Below are 26032 nucleotides of genomic sequence, written 5' to 3' on the forward strand. Positions count from 1 at the left end.
ACAACTTTAGAAAAAATCAGAAAACTCTCTCTAGCTTAGCCGTGTTCTTCTCCATCCTCTAGGGCAACCACGAAGTTCAAGCAAGGCCAAGGAAGAAGAGGACAAGCCGTGCACATCATCCATCACCATCCTTGAAGATTGCTTTCGAAATTCAAGAGACCATTCATCCCATCTCCATCTCTTGGTGTAATCCGATTCTCCTTGTAACCTTTGCTTTGTAATTTTCGTTGGTTATGCCCTAGTTGACACATGTGTTTGAACAAGTTTCGAATTCTGAAATTCTATGATTAATTGTTAATTTTCAGATTCATGTTTTGCGATTTATGGTTGCTTATGTGTGAGTGTTTGATTAAATTTGCATGATAGATAACTTTTGTATTTTAATCTTATGTGGTTGCAAACACCTAGGGTTTTTATATAATTGGTGCTACGAATTTAAGAACATGAATCAACTTTTTGGTTTTGTGTTCTTGAATCAATAAGTAGTAAAGGTTTTGTACAAAAACCGAATTTAATCAAAGAAGATTGCAATTAGGTGGACTTTTTCATACTAAGTTGCACATTTGAATTGATAGCCTTTCTAGATGCTTAATGCGTTAGACATGTATGATTGACTAGCTTTCTAGGGCTTGAATGCATGTTTGATAGGATTAGTCTATGTGCTTTTACTTAGATTAATTAGCGTTGAAAGTAAAATATGGGAAATTGTTTGCTTTGAACGTTTCACATGATCAATTCCTCTTGCATGACTATGATGAACAATGATGAACTTGAATTAATTTTAATCATATGTTTCGATTTTGATCTTTGTTCTTGCATTCCATTTATAATTTTATGTTTTTGCATTTTAATTGTTTTATTAACTTAGTTTTAATTTCAGAAAAACCAAAAATCAAAAACCCCCTTTTAATTCGTAAATAATGTGCATATGTGTGAATATTATACTTTGTTTTGATTTTAATTGTTTAATTGTTTGACAATGACAGGTGTACCCTCAATCCCCGGAATAGAACGATCCCTATTTATTCTATACTACTAATGACATTTCAGGGTTAAATTATGCGCTTGCTTTGAGCGCATCAATTTTTGGCGCCGTTGCCGGGGATTGAAAAATCATTTGTTATATTGTTAAATGTTTTGTTTATATTGTGACCGAAAAAAAAAAAAAAAAAAATATATTACTTGTTAATTATTTTAATTGTCGAAAATTAGTTAATTAATTACTTAGGTTGTTATTTTTATTGTTGAACACGAGTTTAATTGTAGGTTGTAAATTAAAGAAGGAATAGGTGAAGTCGTGTTTATTAATATTGGCCTAAACCCCTTATTGGTACCTAGTTCAGGTCCCTTAAGGTTGAGGGCGGCCTTTATTAACATTCATTGAACTGTCTAACACACTTAGGACCTTTTACATCCTAGTAAGAATATCCTATGTGAGATGGTGTCTAGGCTGGGGACAACGTTCATGACGGGTTCTGGATTCAGAAGTGCTACAAATGGGCGTAAACCTCAATGAGGGAGTAGCCTATGCCAAAATGGATCCTACCTCTTGTGTTCGCCCTCCCCTACCTGGCCATTTCAGTAAGGTTGCCCAACGGATGTAGGAGGGACTTTGTGTCTAGACGATTATACTTGGGCCGCACGTCCACTTGATTTACCGCTTGGAATTAAATTCGATATCAATAGTATTTATAGCAAAAAGAAAATGTAAGAAATTGTTGTGGCACTTAAGGTATATTGGATTAAACATAATCTTGGAAGGGTAGCTGTTTCAGCCCCATTGCACAACGAGATTCCCTGTTCCCGTACCTAAGTGTTGAAAATAATTGTAAATAAAAATAAAAAAAAAAAATCGGAAAAAGAAAAAAAAAAAGAAAAAAAAAAAAAAAAAATATGATTGTGAATAGTGACGTTTTGTACATGTGTTTTGTGTGAAAGTTTTGTGTGTAATTTGTCTAATATACTCGTAAAGGGAAAGAAAGAAAAAGTAAAAAAAAAAAAAAAAAAAAAAAAATTGATTTATAAATGTTGTTAATTATTTGATTGTTATAAGTGTGTAAAATCGTATGAGTAGACAAGGGCCCTTTTGTTAATATTGGCCTTAACCCTTCATTGGTACCTTTCTAAGGTCTTATGAGGTTGAGGGCGGCCTTTATTAGCATTAGGAGAACAGTCTAACACATGAGTACTTTCCAAACTGAGTAAGGGGCATTACAGATGGTGTCTTAGGTTGAGACCCTGGGTGATGGGTTCAAATTGGATCTCAGAGATACTATAGACTGTGCGTAAACCACAATGTGGAAGTAGCCAATAGGGGCGTAAACCTCAATGAGGGAGTAGCCTCCGTAGTATCACCAAAATGAGTCCTCCCTCTCACTTACCTCTTAATCTGGCTATCTGGGCTTCTGAAACCACGGAAAGAGACTTATGTCTAGGCGACTATCCCTATATCGTAGCTCACCAATAGTAGTGGTTTCTATTGGGCTCGACTTACAACTTGGAATCAATTGAGTTATTAACGATGTTTATAAGTTCTAAAAAAAATAGTAATAAAATACTTGTACATACCCTTCACATGTAAATTGTTTGGTTTTGTTTTTACTTCTCTTACTTGTACAAAATGTAAGTCTCTTTTGTTGCATTGTGAATAGTGACGTTTTTGTATGAAAATATTAACTTGTATTTTGTTTGTTTTCGTAAGTTACTCACTTTTGTACATCTTAATGTTGTTCAGGAATTCCATGAATGTCCGAGTCCTCTAAACTCCCTACCATACGAGAGATTGAAGAAAGACTTGCTCGTTTGAAGAATCCTCCACAACTTGAGTACAGAAGACCTTCTCCCTTGCAATTCAAGCCATATACATTCAACGAGCAAGGGAAAAGAATCTTAGATCCTTCAGAGGAATCCACATCACCTACACCAACTCCATCTCCACCACTTTCACCATCACCTTTGATTTCGCCTAACTTACCATCACCACAAATTACTTCCCCTCTTTCACCTTCACCACCACTTACACCACCACCTGAAGAAGTTCAAGAAGAGAGAATGGCATCCATTAGGGAACTATCCACAGCAACAGTCGAGGGAGGACCCCCTACAGGCATTGTGTACCCTGCCCCTGCAGCAGGAAGACAAGCAGAGTTTGAACTGAAGAGTGGACTATTGCACCAACTCCCTATTTTCCATGGACTTCCTATGGAGGACGCCCACAAGCACCTTAGGGCATTCCAGGTTGTGTGTTCTAACATGAAACCACAAGGAGCAGATGAGAACATTCTGAAGATGAAGGCATTTCCATTTTCCTTAGCTGACAGAGCCAAAGATTGGCTATATGAGATTCCTGCTGGACGTATCACCTCTTGGGAAACAATGAGGAAGGCCTTCTTGGAAAAATACTTCCCAGCTTCAAAGGTCATCACACTTAGGAAGAAGCTCAGTGGAATTGAACAAGCCCCAGATGAGTCCTATTCTGCCTATTTTGAGAGGTTCAATTCCTTACTTGCGCAATGTCCTCAACATCAGATGAAGGATGAGACCCTCCTTACTTGCTTTTATGAAGGACTCCTACCTTTGGAAAGGCAAATGCTTGATGCTGCAGCTGGAGGAGCTTTTGTGGATAAGTCACCTGCTGCTGGGAAAGAACTTATTGAAAATCGTGCCCTCAACACTCAACAGTATGAGGGTGTGAGACAGACCACTCGTAGGGTCAATGAGGTGAGCACCAGTCCTGCCATTGCGGATCAATTGAGCAAACTCACCCTTCTTGTGAACAAGGTAGCGACTACTCAAGGCCATGGAGGATCTTCTGCTTGTGGGGTATGCTTTACCCAAGGACATCCTACGGATCAATGTCCTCAACTAAGTGAGAATGGTGGTTGGGAGTCTGTGAATGCCATAGGAGGCTATCAAGGGAACCAAGGGGGTCCCCAACGTCCAAGGTATGATCCATATTCGAATACCTATAACCCTGGATGGAGGGACCACCCCAACTTCAAGTGGACCAACAATGAGAATGTTCAGAACCCTCTTGGTGGGAGTTTCCAACGTCCTCAAGGACCTTCATTCCAAGGACCTTCTTTTCAAAGGCCTTACATGCCTCCTCAACAGAACGTAGGGAATTCAAATTCCCACTATGATAAGACGATTGAGGCATTGACTAATTCCACTCAGGCATTGACTAGTGCCACACAGACTTTGCTACAAGGACAACAGAACCACACCAAGGACATTGCTGAACTCAAAAAGCAGATGGGACAAGTGGTGGACTTCATGACCAAGTTTCATGAAACTGGTAGGCTTCCGAGCAACACAATTCCAAACCCAAAAGGAGGCTCTGAAGGCCCACCCAACTGAGGACGAGAGGAAACCAAGTCTAGGCTGAAAGACTATAAACATTAAGCGCTGCTTGGGAGGCAACCCAATTCAGAAGTAGCTGTGGAGGAGCCTTCAACGCAGATTTTCTTCTTCTTCCCTACTTCTTTATTTTTGTAACTTCTGTTTTTCTTTGCACTTTACTTTCGTAAATTCCATCTCTATATGCTTAAGTGTTTCATTGCATGCTTATAATTGATTACATTGAGGACAATGCAATATTTAAGTGTGGGGGAAGGGATTTACATTTTTGTCTTTTATTTTGAGTCATATATATTGAAAAATACAAAAAAATCGAAAAAAGTCATAAAAATAACAAAAAAATTTCGTTGCTTTTGTTTTTGTTTTGAGTCTTAGGATGCCCTTTCAACTGTCTAGGATGATTCTGTATCTCTGAAATTATGGCTAAAAGAGGATCACAATATTGAGATGATTTTAACATGGTATTCTTTGGTTAATTGAGATATATGAAAAATGTATGCATGTGTAGTGGATATGGATCTCGTGACCTTGGTACAGAATATGAGCATGTTAAGATGAGTTTTGATTCATAAAGCCTATGTGAGATACTTGTGCCCATGTCCCTTTTCTTGGAGTGAATGAAAAATATATTCTTAATTTCTTGGCGATGTTTTGATGATCTCATTATTCTTTCATCTTGATTGACTACTTGCCATAGATTAAGTTTAATGGACTAGAGAATGCTAGAATTCGCTCTTGTGCTTGTTAAGACGTAATATCAATACATGGCCCTGATTCTGGAAGGGATAGAGGTTCTCTAGGAATTACCACCATTGCCAAATAAACTTGTGTCCCTAATTGTGCCCGTCGTGGGACTCCCCTAGATAAACCCCTTTGAGCCTACGTTAAGCCTTTTCTTTCATCACCCTTAAAAGTCTTTAACCTAAGCCTTAGTATAGCTATAACCCTACCCTTTGTCCTAAGGACTTAGTGGAGCTAAATTGAGACTTTATTTGAAGATTTTTGGCGTTAACAATGAAAGATAAGAAGAGGTGAAAGTTCAAGTGTGGGGGAATCTTGTCCATAAAAAAAAAAAAAATATGTGAAAGCCGTGAAAAAATGAAAAATGAAAAAGGAAAAGAAAAATGTATACGGCTAAAAAGAAAGGAAAGAAAGAAAAATATATGTTTATGGATTCTAGTCCCCTATACTTAGTGATCTTGGAGTTCTGCTTTAAATTGAAGGCCCACTACAGAAAAATTTGGCCTTTGTCCATTTCACTAGAGTCAAGGGAAGTTTACATTGAAGATTGGGCCCAACATGAAGACATTTGGCCCTTTTATGTGACCTATATGGGGAAGTGACGTTTTTGAAATGCCTTGGTGGAATTTTCGAGATCTCTACATTCATATGAGCTCTACTAGGTTTTTAGGACACTTTGATAAATCCTTACCTTTCGTTTCTTTAAACCTTGAGCCTGAGCCCCATTACAACCCTTGAGAGAGAGGACCTTCTTGATCCTTAAGATGGGACAGCCCTTGATGTGGAGATGAGTTACAAGAGTTGAACCTATGGCAGTCCATTCGTGGAAGTAGTTGATATCCTTCATGAGATCTTTAAAAGAATATTTATGTGCTTTCGTTTCTTTATATGTGATACACTTTGTTTATCTTTCACATATACATGAGTGAATAAGCTTTTAAGCATTGCCATAATCTGAGAGAAGAAAGAGGGATATACTTGTGAGATTTGAATCATACTTGTCTGAAGCATGCTAAGCTTAAACCCATCACCATTGTTACAACCGAGTCCTACTTGTGTATGTGTGGATTACATGCTTTAATTAACTCTCGAATGCTTCACATTGATTCTTGGTTGAGTGCTAATCTTGGTGTTGTGAAAGTAAGAGATTGCTGAGACAAAAAGTTGAAGGGCAATAGAGTCATTGTATGTGTTTGAGTCTTTAAATTTTCGTTGAGTCTGTGTGTGATTTTGCTAAGGGACTAGCAAAAGGTAAGTGTGGGGGAATTTGATAGGAGCATTTTAATGCGACGTTTTAACTGCATTTCCTTACATTTCTTGCGCCATTTCCTTAGTAAAACTCTGTTTAGGAAAGTTTCCATTCTTTGATTGGGAAAGTTCCTATTTGTAGAAAGTTTCCATTTTTCTTAGTTTCTATTTTCCATTTTTAGAAAGTTTCTATTCTTATAGTTTTCATTTCTCATTTCTGGCAAGTTTCTATTTTTCATTTTTAGTAACTTTCTATTTTTCATTTTTAGTAAGTTTCTATTTTTCAAATTAGGAAAGTTTCTATTTCTCATACTAGTTTCTATTTTCAGGACCTCCGAGCTAAAAAGTGGAAATGAACGCACGAATGGAAAGAGGAGCCTGCGAACATCAAGACGAACAAATATGAGAGATAACGGCCCACACATTTGAGCAGAAATGAAGAAACAAGCTTTCCTAGTGCAACCAGGAAACCCTGCGAAATGGAGGAGAGCTTACCAATGAAGTTTCCAACGCAACTATGAAAAGAAATGAAAGAAATGAAGTGTTTTGCGTTGGAAAATAAGAAGGCTTGAAGATGAAGCAACGAAGCCCAAGAATACTTTGAATTTTCGGCAAAATGGATCAAGGCCCATCAAGGCCCAAGCAATTAGGGTTTGTGACGCATGGAAGAAACCCTAGAAAGGTTTGCCGTCCAAAGCAAGAGAGAAAGAAGGAGTCTTGCCGTGAAAATCAGAAAATAATAAGAAGATTTCGTGGAGATTTTATTGGGAGACTTTTAAGGGAAGAGAATATGTGTTGAACACAAAGAGCTCTCAAAGGAAGTCTAGATACATTCCTATATTCTCTAAAGGAGTTGTTGCCGAATTTCAAGAGATAAAATCAGAATATTATCATGGTATTTCGGCAAGAAAATCAAGGGAAATATTCTAGAAAATTATGTGATTGGTTGATACATGTCATAGGGCTTACTTGGCAAGATTCTATTGGAGGAAATTATGTGGAGTTAGACATTGTTGCCGTGAGTTTCTCTAGGGTTTTGCACGGCCTTGGAGACCAAGTTGCCGTTCCCTATATAGTCTCCCCTCTTCTCAACGTCAAGGGGCCGTCCCCCTTCCATTGTGTTTTACAACTTTAGAAAAAATCAGAAAACTCTCTCTAGCTTAGCCGTGTTCTTCTCCATCCTCTAGGGCAACCACGAAGTTCAAGCAAGGCCAAGGAAGAAGAGGACAAGCCGTGCACATCATCCATCACCATCCTTGAAGATTGCTTTCGAAATTCAAGAGACCATTCATCCCATCTCCATCTCTTGGTGTAATCCGATTCTCCTTGTAACCTTTGCTTTGTAATTTTCGTTGGTTATGCCCTAGTTGACACATGTGTTTGAACAAGTTTCGAATTCTGAAATTCTATGATTAATTGTTAATTTTCAGATTCATGTTTTGCGATTTATGGTTGCTTATGTGTGAGTGTTTGATTAAATTTGCATGATAGATAACTTTTGTATTTTAATCTTATGTGGTTGCAAACACCTAGGGTTTTTATATAATTGGTGCTACGAATTTAAGAACATGAATCAACTTTTTGGTTTTGTGTTCTTGAATCAATAAGTAGTAAAGGTTTTGTACAAAAACCGAATTTAATCAAAGAAGATTGCAATTAGGTGGACTTTTTCATACTAAGTTGCACATTTGAATTGATAGCCTTTCTAGATGCTTAATGCGTTAGACATGTATGATTGACTAGCTTTCTAGGGCTTGAATGCATGTTTGATAGGATTAGTCTATGTGCTTTTACTTAGATTAATTAGCGTTGAAAGTAAAATATGGGAAATTGTTTGCTTTGAACGTTTCACATGATCAATTCCTCTTGCATGACTATGATGAACAATGATGAACTTGAATTAATTTTAATCATATGTTTCGATTTTGATCTTTGTTCTTGCATTCCATTTATAATTTTATGTTTTTGCATTTTAATTGTTTTATTAACTTAGTTTTAATTTCAGAAAAACCAAAAATCAAAAACCCCCTTTTAATTCGTAAATAATGTGCATATGTGTGAATATTATACTTTGTTTTGATTTTAATTGTTTAATTGTTTGACAATGACAGGTGTACCCTCAATCCCCGGAATAGAACGATCCCTATTTATTCTATACTACTAATGACATTTCAGGGTTAAATTATGCGCTTGCTTTGAGCGCATCAAAGAGGAAGAAGAGGAAGAGCACGCCCGTGTTGAGCAAGTACAAGCACCAATGGCTGAGACTATTAGGCAACTGTCTAATCCTACAGGTGGGGGTGCTGCGCCCTTATGCATTGCCTATCCAGAACCAGGAGAGGGGCTTAATGATGATTTTGAGTTAAAGAGTGGGTTTCTGCATCACCTACCCAAGTTTCATGGGATGAGTAGTGAAGACACCAATAAGCATCTCAAGGAGTTCGAGTTTGTCTGTGGGAGTATGTGCCCTAAAGGAGCTGATATCAATATCTTGAAGATGAAGGCATTCCCCTTTACTTTGGAGGACAAGGCCAAGACTTGGCTATTTGAGCTGCCTGCTGGGACTATCAACACTTGGGATAGGATGAAGGGCGAGTTCCTTACGAAGTACTTTCCTGCCTCAAAGGTCACTGTTTTGAGGAAGCAGATTAGTGGAATCACGCAAGGACATGAGGAGAATTTCTGCAATTATTGGGACAGGTTTAAGAGCCTTGTAGCATCATGCCCTAACCATGGGATGAGTGAGGGGTCCCTCCTTACCTATTTTTATGAAGGACTCACCGCTAATGAGCGTGGTCTGTTAGATGCTGCTGCTGGAGGGTCCTTTATGGATAAGACACCTGCTGATGCAAGGGAGCTACTTACTAATCGTGCACTAAACTATCAGCAATATGAGGGGGTGCTTTCCACTCAACGGAGGGTACATGAGGTGTCCACTAACTCTGCTCTTGAAGACAAGGTCAACAAGATGTCTACTCTGCTGTCTCAAGTCTTAAACGGTAATGGAGGAGGAGCAATGGCTCAAGTGTGTGGGATGTGCTCGACTCAAGGGCACCCCACTGATAAATGTCCCCAGCTTGCCTCTCCAGAAGGATGGGAATCTGTTAACGCCCTAGGGTATCATGGAGGTCAAGGCGGCCCGAGGTACAACCCTTACTCCAATACGTACAATCCTGGGCTCAGAGATCACCCCAACTTTCGTTGGGCCAACAATGATAACACCTTGAGACCACCTCAAGGCCCAGGTCAGAATTCTCAGCGCCCACCAGGTTTGTTTTTGAGGCCTCAGGTACCTCAAACTTTTGGTATTCCCAATTCTGTCCCTCCACCTCCTGTTTCTAATACTTTGAGTGCCCCTAATTATGATGAACTGTTGAAGTCCCTTGCTGTGGGGCAACAACAACTTAACACGGCTACTCAAGCTTTGGTTGTAGGACAGGCGACCCATTCAAAGGATATTGCAGAGCTCAAGAATCAAATGGGCCAAGTGGTGGATTTCATGGGTCGAATTGCTGAAACAGGGAAGCTACCGAGCAACACAGTGCCTAACCCAAGGAATGAGCACGCCCAAGCCATCATCACTAGGAGTGGACGCGTACTAGTTGACCCTCCCAGAGCCCACAAGAAGATCCAAGCGGCCCATAATGAAGAAGAAGACGTTGTGGAGGTGTCTAAGGAGGATGTTGAGAAGGACCTAGCTACATCAAGGGTGGAAGTTAACGTGCCCCAAGCTGAGGCACCCAAAGGTACAATTCCTAACTCTAGTGGTTTAATTAAGACTAACCCAGTTGTTTCTATACCTTTCCCAAGCAGGTTTGCCAAGACGAAGAAAGATAAATCTGATCAAGAGATCTTGGAAATCTTCAAGAAGGTTCAAGTGAATATGCCCCTGATTGAGTGCATCAAACAAGTGCCTAAATACGCCAAGTTCTTGAAGGAGCTTTGCACCACAAGGAGGCAGACAAGATTGAAGGAGGTGGTGAAAATGAGCGAGACGGTATCAGCCGTTATCCAGAGGAAACTACCCCCAAAGTTGAAGGACCCAGGGAGTTTTTCTGTTCCCTGTATCATTGGTGACACCAGGTTTGAAAATGTGATGTTAGACTTAGGGGCATCCATAAATGTTATGCCTTATAATTTGTATGTGTCCCTAGGTCTAGGCCCTCTTAAAAGGGATAATGTTGTCATTCAACTTGCTGATAGGTCTAACAAATACCCTCAAGGGTATGTTGAGGATGTTCTTGTGCAGGTAAACCATCTGATATTCCCTGCGGATTTCTACGTATTGGACATGGAGGAATCACCCCTAAATACCACTCCATTACTTTTAGGGCGTCCCTTTATGAGGACTGCAAGAACGAAGATCGACGTGTACAAAGGGACTCTCACCATGGAGTTTGATGGTGATGTTATACGCTTCAACATTCTTGAAGCCATGAGGTACCCTGTTTCTGACTTGAAACCTTGCTTTGCTATTGATGTAGTTGATTCACTCGCGCAGGTTTTCTCTGAAGTAATGGTTGAGGATGAATTGGCTCTGACCCTAGAGGAGGTTGTCGGATATGATGCAAATGGGGAACCTATCCCCAAGGTTGAGTGGGACGTTGAGGAGCCTAGAGTGATCAAGACTGTGGCCTCACTGGAGGCTCAGCCTATAAAGAGGTCAATTTCCTATTTGTCAATTCCGGTTTCTACTAATAAAATGCTACGCTCTATTGTTCAGGCACCCAAGTTGGAATTGAAGGTACTCCCTGAGCATTTGAAGTACGCGTACCTAGGAGAAAAGGAGACCCTCCCAGTGATCATATCGTCAACGCTGGAGGTAGAGCAAGAAAGGAAGTTGGTGGACGTGTTGAAGAAGCACAAGACTGCCATTGGTTGGACTCTAGCAGATATCAAGGGGATCAGCCCAACCACGTGTGTCCACCGGATCCTGTTAGAAGATGGCGCCAAGCCCACAAGAGAAGCCCAAAGGCGTCTACATCCGCCCATGATGAAGGTGGTCCAAGACGAGGTGATCAAGTTGCTAGATTGTGGGGTGATCTACCCCATTTCTGATAGTAAGTGGGTCTCTCCAGTGCAAGTGGTGCCCAAGAAGTCTGGGGTGACAGTGGTACAGAACGAGGATAATGAGCTAGTGCCCCAGAGATTAGTGACTGGTCATAGGGTATGTATCGACTACCGGAAGCTGAATGCCACAACGAGGAAGGATCATATGCCCTTGCCTTTTATTGACCAGATGTTGGAGCGCTTAGCGGGCCATTCCTACTATTGCTTCTTGGACGGATATAGTGGGTACAACCAGATCTGCATAGCCCACGAGGATCAGGAGAAGACGACCTTCACGTGCCCCTTTGGGACCTTTGCTTATAGGCGCATGCCCTTCGGCTTATGCAACGCACCAGGTACTTTCCAAAGATGTATGCTTTCCATTTTCTCAGAATACATTGAAAATATTATTGAAGTCTTTATGGACGACTTTAGTGTCTTCGGTAAAGATTTTGATACTTGTTTAGAGAATCTAGGATTGATACTTGAGAGGTGTGTAGAAACTAACCTTGTGCTGAATTGGGAGAAGTGTCACTTCATGGTGACACAAGGGATAGTGTTAGGACACATAATATCTGCTAGGGGCATTGAGGTAGATAAGGCTAAGGTTGATCTTGTACGTCACTTACCCTCCCCCACAACTGTGAGGGAGGTACGCTCTTTTCTTGGCCATGCAGGATTTTACAGGCGGTTCATCAAAGACTTCTCCAAGGTGGCGAGACCTATGTGTGCCCTATTGCAAAAGGACGTGCCCTTTGTGTTCAATGAGGATTGCAAGAAGGCGTTTGAAAAGCTCAAGGAGTTGTTGACCACGGCCCCCATTATCTGTCCTCCGGATTGGAGTCTACCCTTCGAGCTTATGTGTGATGCATCAGACTATGCTGTTGGAGCTGTGTTGGGCCAGAGGAAGGATAAGAAGCCCTATGCTATTTACTATGCTTCTCGGACCCTCAACGACGCCCAGCTCAACTACTCCACCACTGAAAAAGAACTCTTGGCTGTAGTCTTTGCTTTAGATAAGTTTCGTTCTTATTTATTGCACTCTAAAGTAATTGTTTACTCTGACCATGCAGCCTTGAGATATCTGATGATCAAGAAGGAGGCCAAGCCCAGATTGATTAGATGGATCTTGCTGCTGCAGGAGTTTGACCTAGCGATCAAGGACAAGAAGGGAAGCGAGAATGTGGTGGCGGACCATTTGAGCAGGATAGTACATGAGGAGGACATCCAGCCCCTACAGGAAACTTTCCCAGATGAGCAGCTCTTTGGGATAGAGGTTAGTGTGCCCTGGTATGCGGATATAGTTAACTATTTAGTCACTAGGACATTTCCTGACACACTTTCCAAAGCTAGTAAGGATAAATTGAAGAAAATGGCTAGGCACTTTATTTGGGATGAGCCCTATTTATGGAAACATTGTAGTGACCAAGTCATTAGGAGATGTGTCCCAGAGTCTGAGCATAGGTCAATTCTGTCATTTTGCCATAGTGAGGCTTGTGGAGGCCACTTTGGGCCTCGTAGAACGGCCTTGAAGGTCTTAGACTGTGGATTTTATTGGCCCACTATCTTCAAGGATGCAAACTTGTTTTGTATTTCTTGTGATAGATGCCAACGGACTGGTAATCTTGGCCCAAAAGATCAAATGCCCATGAGCCCAATAATAACTGTAGAAATTTTCGATGTTTGGGGCATTGACTTTATGGGCCCATTTCCTTCGTCTAATGGCTGTTTATATATACTATTGGCTGTGGACTATGTATCAAAGTGGGTGGAAGCAAAAGCCACCAGGACTAACGATTCAAAAGTGGTTGCAGGTTTCTTGAAAACTAACATATTTTCCAGGTTTGGTGTGCCACGTGTGCTGATCAGTGATGGAGGTTCTCATTTTTGCAACCGGACAATCGAGGCTTTGCTGAAGAAGTATGGGGTAACCCATAAGGTGTCCACGCCCTACCACCCTCAGACCAGTGGCCAAGCAGAGGTGTCCAACAGGGAGATCAAGAGGATACTCGAAAAGACAGTGGGCCCAACAAGGAAGGATTGGAGCCAGAGATTAGATGATGCATTGTGGGCCTACAGAACAGCCTACAAGACGCCTATTGGGATGTCTCCCTTTAGGTTGGCCTACGGAAAGGCATGCCACCTTCCAGTGGAGCTAGAGCACAAGGCTTGGTGGGCTGTCCAGAAGTTCAACATGGATTATGATGAAGCGGGCCTACATAGGAAGCTACAGCTAAATGAGCTTGAGGAGATAAGGAATGAGGCCTACGATGCTTCATGGATCTACAAGGAGAAGACAAAGGCCTACCATGACAAAATGATCCGCGGAAAAAGCTTCCAAGTGGGCCAGAAAGTTCTGTTATTCCATTCCAGACTTAAGCTATTCCCTGGTAAACTTCGTTCTCGTTGGGTTGGCCCATTTATAGTTACAAATGTGTTTGCTCATGGTGCTGTAGAGATCAAGAGTGAGAAGACGGGGAAGGAGTTCAAGGTAAATGGGCATCGTCTCAAGCCCTACTATGAGTCCTTCATGGGGCACACATTGGAAGAGATACCCCTCCAGGAGGCACCCCATGACGTGTGAACAAGGAGAAGAGTCCCGGCTGAAGGACTATAAATATTAAGCGCTGCATGGGAGGCAACCCATTTCAACAGAAGCTGTGGAGGAGCCATCAACGAGAGTTTGACATTTCTATCACTTCACTTGCTTAGGTTGAATTGTACTTGTGTCTTTGTTTGTTTGTTTGTTTATTTTACCCTTCCCATATTTAGGGTCTATATACCATATTTTATTATTATTATTATTATTTTTTTGCCTACATTGAGGACAATGTAGATTCTAAGTATGGGGTGGGTTTACACCTTTATTTTCAGAATTTTTTCAGTTTAAAAAAAAAAAAAATAATAATAATTATTTTGTTGGTTTTATAGTCTTTTTGTTTGTTTGAGTCTTAGGATGCTCCTAACGTCTAGGATGAACATGTCTCTGAATTCATGGCTGAAGGTTTTCACAATCGAAATAGGACTTAATTGAATTCTGTGGTTAATCGACGTTGTGATACTTGTATGAAGATTTGAGATAGGATTGTAACTTGGTTCATTAAGCATGCTAGGATTAAGTCTGATTCATTTGACCCTAAGTGAGCTTTTGAGCTAAAAGACTTTCTTTTCGAGTGCTTAATTGATAATTCTAGAATTTCGTGGCTGTATTTGCAAAACCTCATCATTCTTTGAAAATCCAATGATCATGTGCCATAGATTTTAATGGACTAGAGAGTACTAGAACTCGGCTGTTGTGACTGTCAAAACTTGTATGCCATAATATGCACTGATCCTGGATAGGATAGAAGGCATTAGGGTAACCACCATAGCCAAACAAGCATGTGTCCCCAATTGTACCCGTCGTGGGACTCCTTAGAGTGAACCCCTTTGAGCCTACGTTTAAAACCTTTGTTTCATCACCCTCACTACCCTACCTTGAGCTTAGTACAGGATATCTCTACCCTTGTCCTAGGGACTTAGTAGAGCATGACATAATGTGTAGGGGTGACGATGAAAGACAAGTGTGGGGTGGGGAAAATCCAAGAAAAAAAAGAAGAGAAAAAAAAATTTTCCATAAAAAAAAATTGAAAGAAAATGAAAATGAAAAAGAAAGAAAGAAAGAAAAGTGGCAAAAGAGAAGAAAAATTGAAAAGAAAACTCTTGGGAAATTGTTGAAGTGTGGTTTTGGACTTTCATATTTGTAGAAGGCTCAAAGTTGAAAATTAGGCCTTTGTCCGTTTCCATGTTGGTTAGAGTGAAGGTTGGGTTCAAAACAATGATAATTGGCCCACAAAAATGGTGACATAAGGTGGTCCATATATGCTCTGCTAGGTCCTTAGGATTTTTGTATCCTTAATCTTCATTTCAAAAACCCTAGCTTAGCCCCATTGCAACCAGTTTTAAGTCCTTACTTGATCCTTGAGATGGGCAGTCTTTGGTTAGTGGAGTCAGGTACGCAGTCGAGCTTATGGTTTAGGTCCATTTGTGCACTTAGTCATTTCTTGAGGTCTTTAATAATTCTTCACAAAATGCGTTTATTGATGAAATATGCAAGTTGTTTGTTGCCTTACAATTTGTTCTCTTGCATATACTTGAGTGTGAAGCTTTTAAGCATAGCCATTTCTGAGAGAAAAATTGAGAGTATGCCTTGTGAGTTTGGATTGGACTTGTTCGAAACATGCTATCATTCACTGTATAACTTAAGTTCTCCACATCTTACTTAGTCATATGAGCGTTACATGTTTATTAACCATGGAATTATCTATGCGATTTTGATTAAGTGTTTAACGTGAAAGCCATGAGTTTGGAGTCTCTGAGACAACAGTTAGGGGTAGTAGAGTCATTTACTTGCTTTTTGTCGAGTCTTTGTTTTGTTTTGTATTTCTGTTTTGCTAAGGGACTAGCAAAAGTTAAGTGTGGGGTATTTGATAGGAGCATAAAGTGCGACGATATTATTGAGTATATGCCCCATTTTAGACTTGTTTCTCCCTTAAGTTTCGTGTTTTGAGTTATCGAGTCAGTTTAAGAGTCTTGTACAGTGTTTGGCGTAAAATAGGCGCAAAATGCGAAATTTATGAAAAAAAAATTCTAACGGGATCAGGATTCCTTACCGTCGACGTTTTTGCGGTCTTTACATTAATTCCCTTTATTTTCTCTTAAAAAAATCTGATATTCTCCACCTTTTTGTAGGAAATTTAAGACGTTTGACCAAGCAATGAAGAAGGGAAATAAAGGAGAAAGACGTTTCAGCTGGAAAATAAATAAAGGAGAAAGACGTTTTTAGTTCGGGAATAAAGGAGAAAGACGTTTCAGCTGTTAAAAGACCCCATTATGAGAGGAGTTAAGGCCATAAAGGAGACGTTTTCAGTTGGAAAATTAAAGGAATTATGATGCAATCCCATCCGTCCAATGATGAAGGGTATGATCGACAAAAGCCAACCAATGCTCCCCTATAAATAGGCAACGTCCAGAACAGAATTTCCATCACTTCCTGGCCAAAAACTATTCCAAGACTCTGCCCAATTCACTCCTTAAACTTCCATCACCTACAAGACCGTGACCACCATCCATCCATCAATCTACGAAGTTCTTAGGCGCTGAGTCAAGGACGCTCCACCACCATAGCAGAGACGAGTTCATCACCTTGTTGCTAAGCCGCTGAGGAAAGCTTCAAAGTGTAACTATGACTCTACTTACAATTTTTGTTTCGGTTTTGTGTGTTTGGATTTGCGAGTTGTGTAATTGGAGACATGAAATTTTCAGAATATTTGTATTAATATTTTTGAGATTTTCAGTTTATTATTGAGTTAATTTCGAGAATTCTTTTATGATGCATGTTACAATCTTGTGCCCTTTTATGTGTTTAGGTAATTTTCAGAGTTAGGTTAATAAGTTTGCATGCTAGAATCACGCTGAGTATTCTTGTGTGTATGCTTAATTTGCCAAGGGTAATTGTTATTTGTTAAGGCGCTGAGTTAAACAAGTAGCAATTAGTTCTAAAAAGTGGTAAAAATCATGCTTTAATGATTAAACGATTCTGGAAATTACGTGTTAAATTCTATGTGTAATGGTTAATTTGCACGTGTGAGTTGATTCGAGGGTTAGATAATACTACTAGTTAAGAGAATTACGCTGAGTGTTTTCGAAAATTAGTAGTATTAGGCTTGGTAAGGACTTTTCCGATCCAAACCTACATTAGAACGAATCAGATAAATGGATTGATCCGCTGAGGCTTTTCATTTGGGCTCTTATCTAAGCGTTTAAGATGGGCACATTTTTGTAGCATGTTGAAATGGATTTTCTGTTTTTACACTTAGTAATTTCTGAGTGGTATTGGTCTAGGTTAGGGAAGTCGATCATTGTATATAGTTTTATTTGTTTTGTTTTTATTTTAAATAGATTAGGAACCAAATCTCAAAAACCCCATTTTATTCTTTTATTTGTTAATTGACCTTTTTGTGTAGGTGTACCCTACAATCCCCGGACTGAACGATCCCTGCTTATCCTATACTGACAACTACATTTTTGCAGGGTTAAATTGTGAGGCTATTTTAGCCGCATCAATTTTTGGCGCCGTTGCCGGGGATTGTTAAAATCTCCAATGTTTAAAGTGTCATCGATTTTGTTGTATATAGACTGCATGCTCAATTTTTGTTCTACACTTGTGGAATGGTGACAAATTGCAATTTATGTTTGGCCAAGCTATAATTGTGATTTAGTTTAAGTTTTATGAGTGTTACGAAATTAAGCATGTCTTTTATAATTGTTGTACAATTTGTAGAAGTTTTTAAGCATGTTGTAAATTGTAGAATGAGTTTTTTTTTTTTTTTTTTTTTTTTTTAAGCATGTTGTAAATTGTATGTGTTTCACTTAGATTAATATACTTAATTGTTGTAAATTGTATGTTGTCATGAATTTAGTTAAATACTTAATTGTTGTCAGTGTGTAAAATCGTATGAGTAGACAAGGGCCCTTTTGTTAATATTGACCTAAACCCTTCATTAGTACCTTGCTAAGGTCTCTTGAGGTTGAGGGCGGCCTTTATTAGCACTTGGAGAACGGTCTAACACATAAGTTAATTTCCCAGCTGAGTAAGGGGCATTACAGATGGTGTCTTAGGTTGAGACCCTGGGTGATGGGTTCAATTGGATCTCAGAGATACTATAGAATGAGCGTAAACCACTATGTGGGAGTAGCCGAAAGGGGCGTAAACCTCAATGAGGGAGTAGCCTCCGTAGTATCACCAAAATGAGTCCTCCCTCTCACTTAACTCTTAATCTGGCCATCCGGCCTTCTGAAACAAAGGAAAGAGACTTATGTCTAGGCGACTATCCCTATATCGTATCTCACCAATAGTAGTGGTTTCTATTGGGCTCGACTTACAACTTGGAATCAATTGAGATATTAACTAAGTTTATAACAAACTTAAAAAAAAAAAAAAAAAAGATAAAAAAAAAATAAAAAATGTTATGTGACATGCTTAAGGTATATTGGATTAAACATGACCTTGTCGAGGGTAGCTGTTCTATAGTCCCATTGCACAAACGAGGTCCTCTGTTCCAATACCTAAGTATGTAAATGTAAAAGTAACTTAGAAAGTAGGAAAGACATAATGTTTGTATTTCGAACCTTGTATATGTTACTAACACTTGATTTGGTCTTAAAGGTCCATGAATGTCCACTGTCTCTGATAAGACTAAGGAGCTCTTTGAGAAATTGGAACGTGCTAAGCAAAGGGCAGAACTCACTTTTTCAGACCGCCCTCTTCTAGAAAGGAGGGATTCTCAGGACTCTAACTATTCAGGTTATAACTCCTCAACTAGATCAACCGAGGAGATCAACAAACCTGACCATTCTGAAGAAGGAGAAGAACAAGTCTTTGAAGAGGAGGAAGAGGAGGTCACTGAAGAGGACGTTGCGAATACAGAAGAGGAAGAAGAGGAAGAGCACGCCCGTGTTGAGCAAGTACAAGCACCAATGGCTGAGACTATTAGGCAACTGTCTAATCCTACAGGTGGGGGTGCTGCGCCCTTATGCATTGCCTATCCAGAACCAGGAGAGGGGCTTAATGATGATTTTGAGTTAAAGAGTGGGTTTCTGCATCACCTACCCAAGTTTCATGGGATGAGTAGTGAAGACACCAATAAGCATCTCAAGGAGTTCGAGTTTGTCTGTGGGAGTATGTGCCCTAAAGGAGCTGATATCAATATCTTGAAGATGAAGGCATTCCCCTTTACTTTGGAGGACAAGGCCAAGACTTGGCTATTTGAGCTGCCTGCTGGGACTATCAACACTTGGGATAGGATGAAGGGCGAGTTCCTTACGAAGTACTTTCCTGCCTCAAAGGTCACTGTTTTGAGGAAGCAGATTAGTGGAATCACGCAAGGACATGAGGAGAATTTCTGCAATTATTGGGACAGGTTTAAGAGCCTTGTAGCATCATGCCCTAACCATGGGATGAGTGAGGGGTCCCTCCTTACCTATTTTTATGAAGGACTCACCGCTAATGAGCGTGGTCTGTTAGATGCTGCTGCTGGAGGGTCCTTTATGGATAAGACACCTGCTGATGCAAGGGAGCTACTTACTAATCGTGCACTAAACTATCAGCAATATGAGGGGGTGCTTTCCACTCAACGGAGGGTACATGAGGTGTCCACTAACTCTGCTCTTGAAGACAAGGTCAACAAGATGTCTACTCTGCTGTCTCAAGTCTTAAACGGTAATGGAGGAGGAGCAATGGCTCAAGTGTGTGGGATGTGCTCGACTCAAGGGCACCCCACTGATAAATGTCCCCAGCTTGCCTCTCCAGAAGGATGGGAATCTGTTAACGCCCTAGGGTATCATGGAGGTCAAGGCGGCCCGAGGTACAACCCTTACTCCAATACGTACAATCCTGGGCTCAGAGATCACCCCAACTTTCGTTGGGCCAACAATGATAACACCTTGAGACCACCTCAAGGCCCAGGTCAGAATTCTCAGCGCCCACCAGGTTTGTTTTTGAGGCCTCAGGTACCTCAAACTTTTGGTATTCCCAATTCTGTCCCTCCACCTCCTGTTTCTAATACTTTGAGTGCCCCTAATTATGATGAACTGTTGAAGTCCCTTGCTGCGGGGCAACAACAACTTAACACGGCTACTCAAGCTTTGGTTGTAGGACAGGCGACCCATTCAAAGGATATTGCAGAGCTCAAGAATCAAATGGGCCAAGTGGTGGATTTCATGGGTCGAATTGCTGAAACAGGGAAGCTACCGAGCAACACAGTGCCTAACCCAAGGAATGAGCACGCCCAAGCCATCATCACTAGGAGTGGACGCGTACTAGTTGACCCTCCCAGAGCCCACAAGAAGATCCAAGCGGCCCATAATGAAGAAGAAGACGTTGTGGAGGTGTCTAAGGAGGATGTTGAGAAGGACCTAGCTACATCAAGGGTGGAAGTTAACGTGCCCCAAGCTGAGGCACCCAAAGGTACAATTCCTAACTCTAGTGGTTTAATTAAGACTAACCCAGTTGTTTCTATACCTTTCCCAAGCAGGTTTGCCAAGACGAAGAAAGATAAATCTGATCAAGAGATCTTGGAAATCTTCAAGAAGGTTCAAGTGAATATGCCCCTGATTGAGTGCATCAAACAAGTGCCTAAATACGCCAAGTTCTTGAAGGAGCTTTGCACCACAAGGAGGCAGACAAGATTGAAGGAGGTGGTGAAAATGAGCGAGACGGTATCAGCCGTTATCCAGAGGAAACTACCCCCAAAGTTGAAGGACCCAGGGAGTTTTTCTGTTCCCTGTATCATTGGTGACACCAGGTTTGAAAATGTGATGTTAGACTTAGGGGCATCCATAAATGTTATGCCTTATAATTTGTATGTGTCCCTAGGTCTAGGCCCTCTTAAAAGGGATAATGTTGTCATTCAACTTGCTGATAGGTCTAACAAATACCCTCAAGGGTATGTTGAGGATGTTCTTGTGCAGGTAAACCATCTGATATTCCCTGCGGATTTCTACGTATTGGACATGGAGGAATCACCCCTAAATACCACTCCATTACTTTTAGGGCGTCCCTTTATGAGGACTGCAAGAACGAAGATCGACGTGTACAAAGGGACTCTCACCATGGAGTTTGATGGTGATGTTATACGCTTCAACATTCTTGAAGCCATGAGGTACCCTGTTTCTGACTTGAAACCTTGCTTTGCTATTGATGTAGTTGATTCACTCGCGCAGGTTTTCTCTGAAGTAATGGTTGAGGATGAATTGGCTCTGACCCTAGAGGAGGTTGTCGGATATGATGCAAATGGGGAACCTATCCCCAAGGTTGAGTGGGACGTTGAGGAGCCTAGAGTGATCAAGACTGTGGCCTCACTGGAGGCTCAGCCTATAAAGAGGTCAATTTCCTATTTGTCAATTCCGGTTTCTACTAATAAAATGCTACGCTCTATTGTTCAGGCACCCAAGTTGGAATTGAAGGTACTCCCTGAGCATTTGAAGTACGCGTACCTAGGAGAAAAGGAGACCCTCCCAGTGATCATATCGTCAACGCTGGAGGTAGAGCAAGAAAGGAAGTTGGTGGACGTGTTGAAGAAGCACAAGACTGCCATTGGTTGGACTCTAGCAGATATCAAGGGGATCAGCCCAACCACGTGTGTCCACCGGATCCTGTTAGAAGATGGCGCCAAGCCCACAAGAGAAGCCCAAAGGCGTCTACATCCGCCCATGATGAAGGTGGTCCAAGACGAGGTGATCAAGTTGCTAGATTGTGGGGTGATCTACCCCATTTCTGATAGTAAGTGGGTCTCTCCAGTGCAAGTGGTGCCCAAGAAGTCTGGGGTGACAGTGGTACAGAACGAGGATAATGAGCTAGTGCCCCAGAGATTAGTGACTGGTCATAGGGTATGTATCGACTACCGGAAGCTGAATGCCACAACGAGGAAGGATCATATGCCCTTGCCTTTTATTGACCAGATGTTGGAGCGCTTAGCGGGCCATTCCTACTATTGCTTCTTGGACGGATATAGTGGGTACAACCAGATCTGCATAGCCCACGAGGATCAGGAGAAGACGACCTTCACGTGCCCCTTTGGGACCTTTGCTTATAGGCGCATGCCCTTCGGCTTATGCAACGCACCAGGTACTTTCCAAAGATGTATGCTTTCCATTTTCTCAGAATACATTGAAAATATTATTGAAGTCTTTATGGACGACTTTAGTGTCTTCGGTAAAGATTTTGATACTTGTTTAGAGAATCTAGGATTGATACTTGAGAGGTGTGTAGAAACTAACCTTGTGCTGAATTGGGAGAAGTGTCACTTCATGGTGACACAAGGGATAGTGTTAGGACACATAATATCTGCTAGGGGCATTGAGGTAGATAAGGCTAAGGTTGATCTTGTACGTCACTTACCCTCCCCCACAACTGTGAGGGAGGTACGCTCTTTTCTTGGCCATGCAGGATTTTACAGGCGGTTCATCAAAGACTTCTCCAAGGTGGCGAGACCTATGTGTGCCCTATTGCAAAAGGACGTGCCCTTTGTGTTCAATGAGGATTGCAAGAAGGCGTTTGAAAAGCTCAAGGAGTTGTTGACCACGGCCCCCATTATCTGTCCTCCGGATTGGAGTCTACCCTTCGAGCTTATGTGTGATGCATCAGACTATGCTGTTGGAGCTGTGTTGGGCCAGAGGAAGGATAAGAAGCCCTATGCTATTTACTATGCTTCTCGGACCCTCAACGACGCCCAGCTCAACTACTCCACCACTGAAAAAGAACTCTTGGCTGTAGTCTTTGCTTTAGATAAGTTTCGTTCTTATTTATTGCACTCTAAAGTAATTGTTTACTCTGACCATGCAGCCTTGAGATATCTGATGATCAAGAAGGAGGCCAAGCCCAGATTGATTAGATGGATCTTGCTGCTGCAGGAGTTTGACCTAGCGATCAAGGACAAGAAGGGAAGCGAGAATGTGGTGGCGGACCATTTGAGCAGGATAGTACATGAGGAGGACATCCAGCCCCTACAGGAAACTTTCCCAGATGAGCAGCTCTTTGGGATAGAGGTTAGTGTGCCCTGGTATGCGGATATAGTTAACTATTTAGTCACTAGGACATTTCCTGACACACTTTCCAAAGCTAGTAAGGATAAATTGAAGAAAATGGCTAGGCACTTTATTTGGGATGAGCCCTATTTATGGAAACATTGTAGTGACCAAGTCATTAGGAGATGTGTCCCAGAGTCTGAGCATAGGTCAATTCTGTCATTTTGCCATAGTGAGGCTTGTGGAGGCCACTTTGGGCCTCGTAGAACGGCCTTGAAGGTCTTAGACTGTGGATTTTATTGGCCCACTATCTTCAAGGATGCAAACTTGTTTTGTATTTCTTGTGATAGATGCCAACGGACTGGTAATCTTGGCCCAAAAGATCAAATGCCCATGAGCCCAATAATAACTGTAGAAATTTTCGATGTTTGGGGCATTGACTTTATGGGCCCATTTCCTTCGTCTAATGGCTGTTTATATATACTATTGGCTGTGGACTATGTATCAAAGTGGGTGGAAGCAAAAGCCACCAGGACTAACGATTCAAAAGTGGTTGCAGGTTTCTTGAAAACTAACATATTTTCCAGGTTTGGTGTGCCACGTGTGCTGATCAGTGATGGAGGTTCTCATTTTTGCAACCGGACAATCGAGGCTTTGCTGAAGAAGTATGGGGTAACCCATAAGGTGTCCACGCCCTACCACCCTCAGACCAGTGGCCAAGCAGAGGTGTCCAACAGGGAGATCAAGAGGATACTCGAAAAGACAGTGGGCCCAACAAGGAAGGATTGGAGCCAGAGATTAGATGATGCATTGTGGGCCTACAGAACAGCCTACAAGACGCCTATTGGGATGTCTCCCTTTAGGTTGGCCTACGGAAAGGCATGCCACCTTCCAGTGGAGCTAGAGCACAAGGCTTGGTGGGCTGTCCAGAAGTTCAACATGGATTATGATGAAGCGGGCCTACATAGGAAGCTACAGCTAAATGAGCTTGAGGAGATAAGGAATGAGGCCTACGATGCTTCATGGATCTACAAGGAGAAGACAAAGGCCTACCATGACAAAATGATCCGCGGAAAAAGCTTCCAAGTGGGCCAGAAAGTTCTGTTATTCCATTCCAGACTTAAGCTATTCCCTGGTAAACTTCGTTCTCGTTGGGTTGGCCCATTTATAGTTACAAATGTGTTTGCTCATGGTGCTGTAGAGATCAAGAGTGAGAAGACGGGGAAGGAGTTCAAGGTAAATGGGCATCGTCTCAAGCCCTACTATGAGTCCTTCGTGGGGCACACATTGGAAGAGATACCCCTCCAGGAGGCACCCCATGACGTGTGAACAAGGAGAAGAGTCCCGGCTGAAGGACTATAAATATTAAGCGCTGCATGGGAGGCAACCCATTTCAACAGAAGCTGTGGAGGAGCCATCAACGAGAGTTTGACATTTCTATCACTTCACTTGCTTAGGTTGAATTGTACTTGTGTCTTTGTTTGTTTGTTTGTTTATTTTACCCTTCCCATATTTAGGGTCTATATACCATATTTTATTATTATTATTATTATTATTTTGCCTACATTGAGGACAATGTAGATTCTAAGTATGGGGTGGGTTTACACCTTTATTTTCAGAATTTTTTCAGTTTAAAAAAAAAAAAAATAATAATAATTATTTTGTTGGTTTTATAGTCTTTTTGTTTGTTTGAGTCTTAGGATGCTCCTAACGTCTAGGATGAACATGTCTCTGAATTCATGGCTGAAGGTTTTCACAATCGAAATAGGACTTAATTGAATTCTGTGGTTAATCGACGTTGTGATACTTGTATGAAGATTTGAGATAGGATTGTAACTTGGTTCATTAAGCATGCTAGGATTAAGTCTGATTCATTTGACCCTAAGTGAGCTTTTGAGCTAAAAGACTTTCTTTTCGAGTGCTTAATTGATAATTCTAGAATTTCGTGGCTGTATTTGCAAAACCTCATCATTCTTTGAAAATCCAATGATCATGTGCCATAGATTTTAATGGACTAGAGAGTACTAGAACTCGGCTGTTGTGACTGTCAAAACTTGTATGCCATAATATGCACTGATCCTGGATAGGATAGAAGGCATTAGGGTAACCACCATAGCCAAACAAGCATGTGTCCCCAATTGTACCCGTCGTGGGACTCCTTAGAGTGAACCCCTTTGAGCCTACGTTTAAAACCTTTGTTTCATCACCCTCACTACCCTACCTTGAGCTTAGTACAGGATATCTCTACCCTTGTCCTAGGGACTTAGTAGAGCATGACATAATGTGTAGGGGTGACGATGAAAGACAAGTGTGGGGTGGGGAAAATCCAAGAAAAAAAAGAAGAGAAAAAAAAATTTTCCATAAAAAAAAATTGAAAGAAAATGAAAATGAAAAAGAAAGAAAGAAAGAAAAGTGGCAAAAGAGAAGAAAAATTGAAAAGAAAACTCTTGGGAAATTGTTGAAGTGTGGTTTTGGACTTTCATATTTGTAGAAGGCTCAAAGTTGAAAATTAGGCCTTTGTCCGTTTCCATGTTGGTTAGAGTGAAGGTTGGGTTCAAAACAATGATAATTGGCCCACAAAAATGGTGACATAAGGTGGTCCATATATGCTCTGCTAGGTCCTTAGGATTTTTGTATCCTTAATCTTCATTTCAAAAACCCTAGCTTAGCCCCATTGCAACCAGTTTTAAGTCCTTACTTGATCCTTGAGATGGGCAGTCTTTGGTTAGTGGAGTCAGGTACGCAGTCGAGCTTATGGTTTAGGTCCATTTGTGCACTTAGTCATTTCTTGAGGTCTTTAATAATTCTTCACAAAATGCGTTTATTGATGAAATATGCAAGTTGTTTGTTGCCTTACAATTTGTTCTCTTGCATATACTTGAGTGTGAAGCTTTTAAGCATAGCCATTTCTGAGAGAAAAATTGAGAGTATGCCTTGTGAGTTTGGATTGGACTTGTTCGAAACATGCTATCATTCACTGTATAACTTAAGTTCTCCACATCTTACTTAGTCATATGAGCGTTACATGTTTATTAACCATGGAATTATCTATGCGATTTTGATTAAGTGT

At 41.1% G+C, this 26032-nt stretch overlaps 1 protein-coding gene and 1 pseudogene across 1 annotated transcript; one reads left to right on the plus strand and one right to left on the minus strand.

Moving 5' to 3' along the window:
* The window catches only part of LOC133744531 (uncharacterized), a 125138-nt pseudogene that overhangs the window by 86134 nt on the left and 12972 nt on the right, over window positions 1-26032 (minus strand).
* Window positions 18477-24485, plus strand: LOC133742218 (uncharacterized). The gene has a single exon (XM_062169898.1). The coding sequence runs from the start codon at window positions 18613-18615 to the stop codon at window positions 24289-24291; it is 5679 nt and encodes a 1892-aa protein (XP_062025882.1). The 5' UTR covers window positions 18477-18612; the 3' UTR covers window positions 24292-24485.

This window comes from Rosa rugosa, chromosome 4 (genome assembly GCF_958449725.1).
Source record: "Rosa rugosa chromosome 4, drRosRugo1.1, whole genome shotgun sequence".
Taxonomy (NCBI): domain Eukaryota; kingdom Viridiplantae; phylum Streptophyta; class Magnoliopsida; order Rosales; family Rosaceae; genus Rosa; species Rosa rugosa.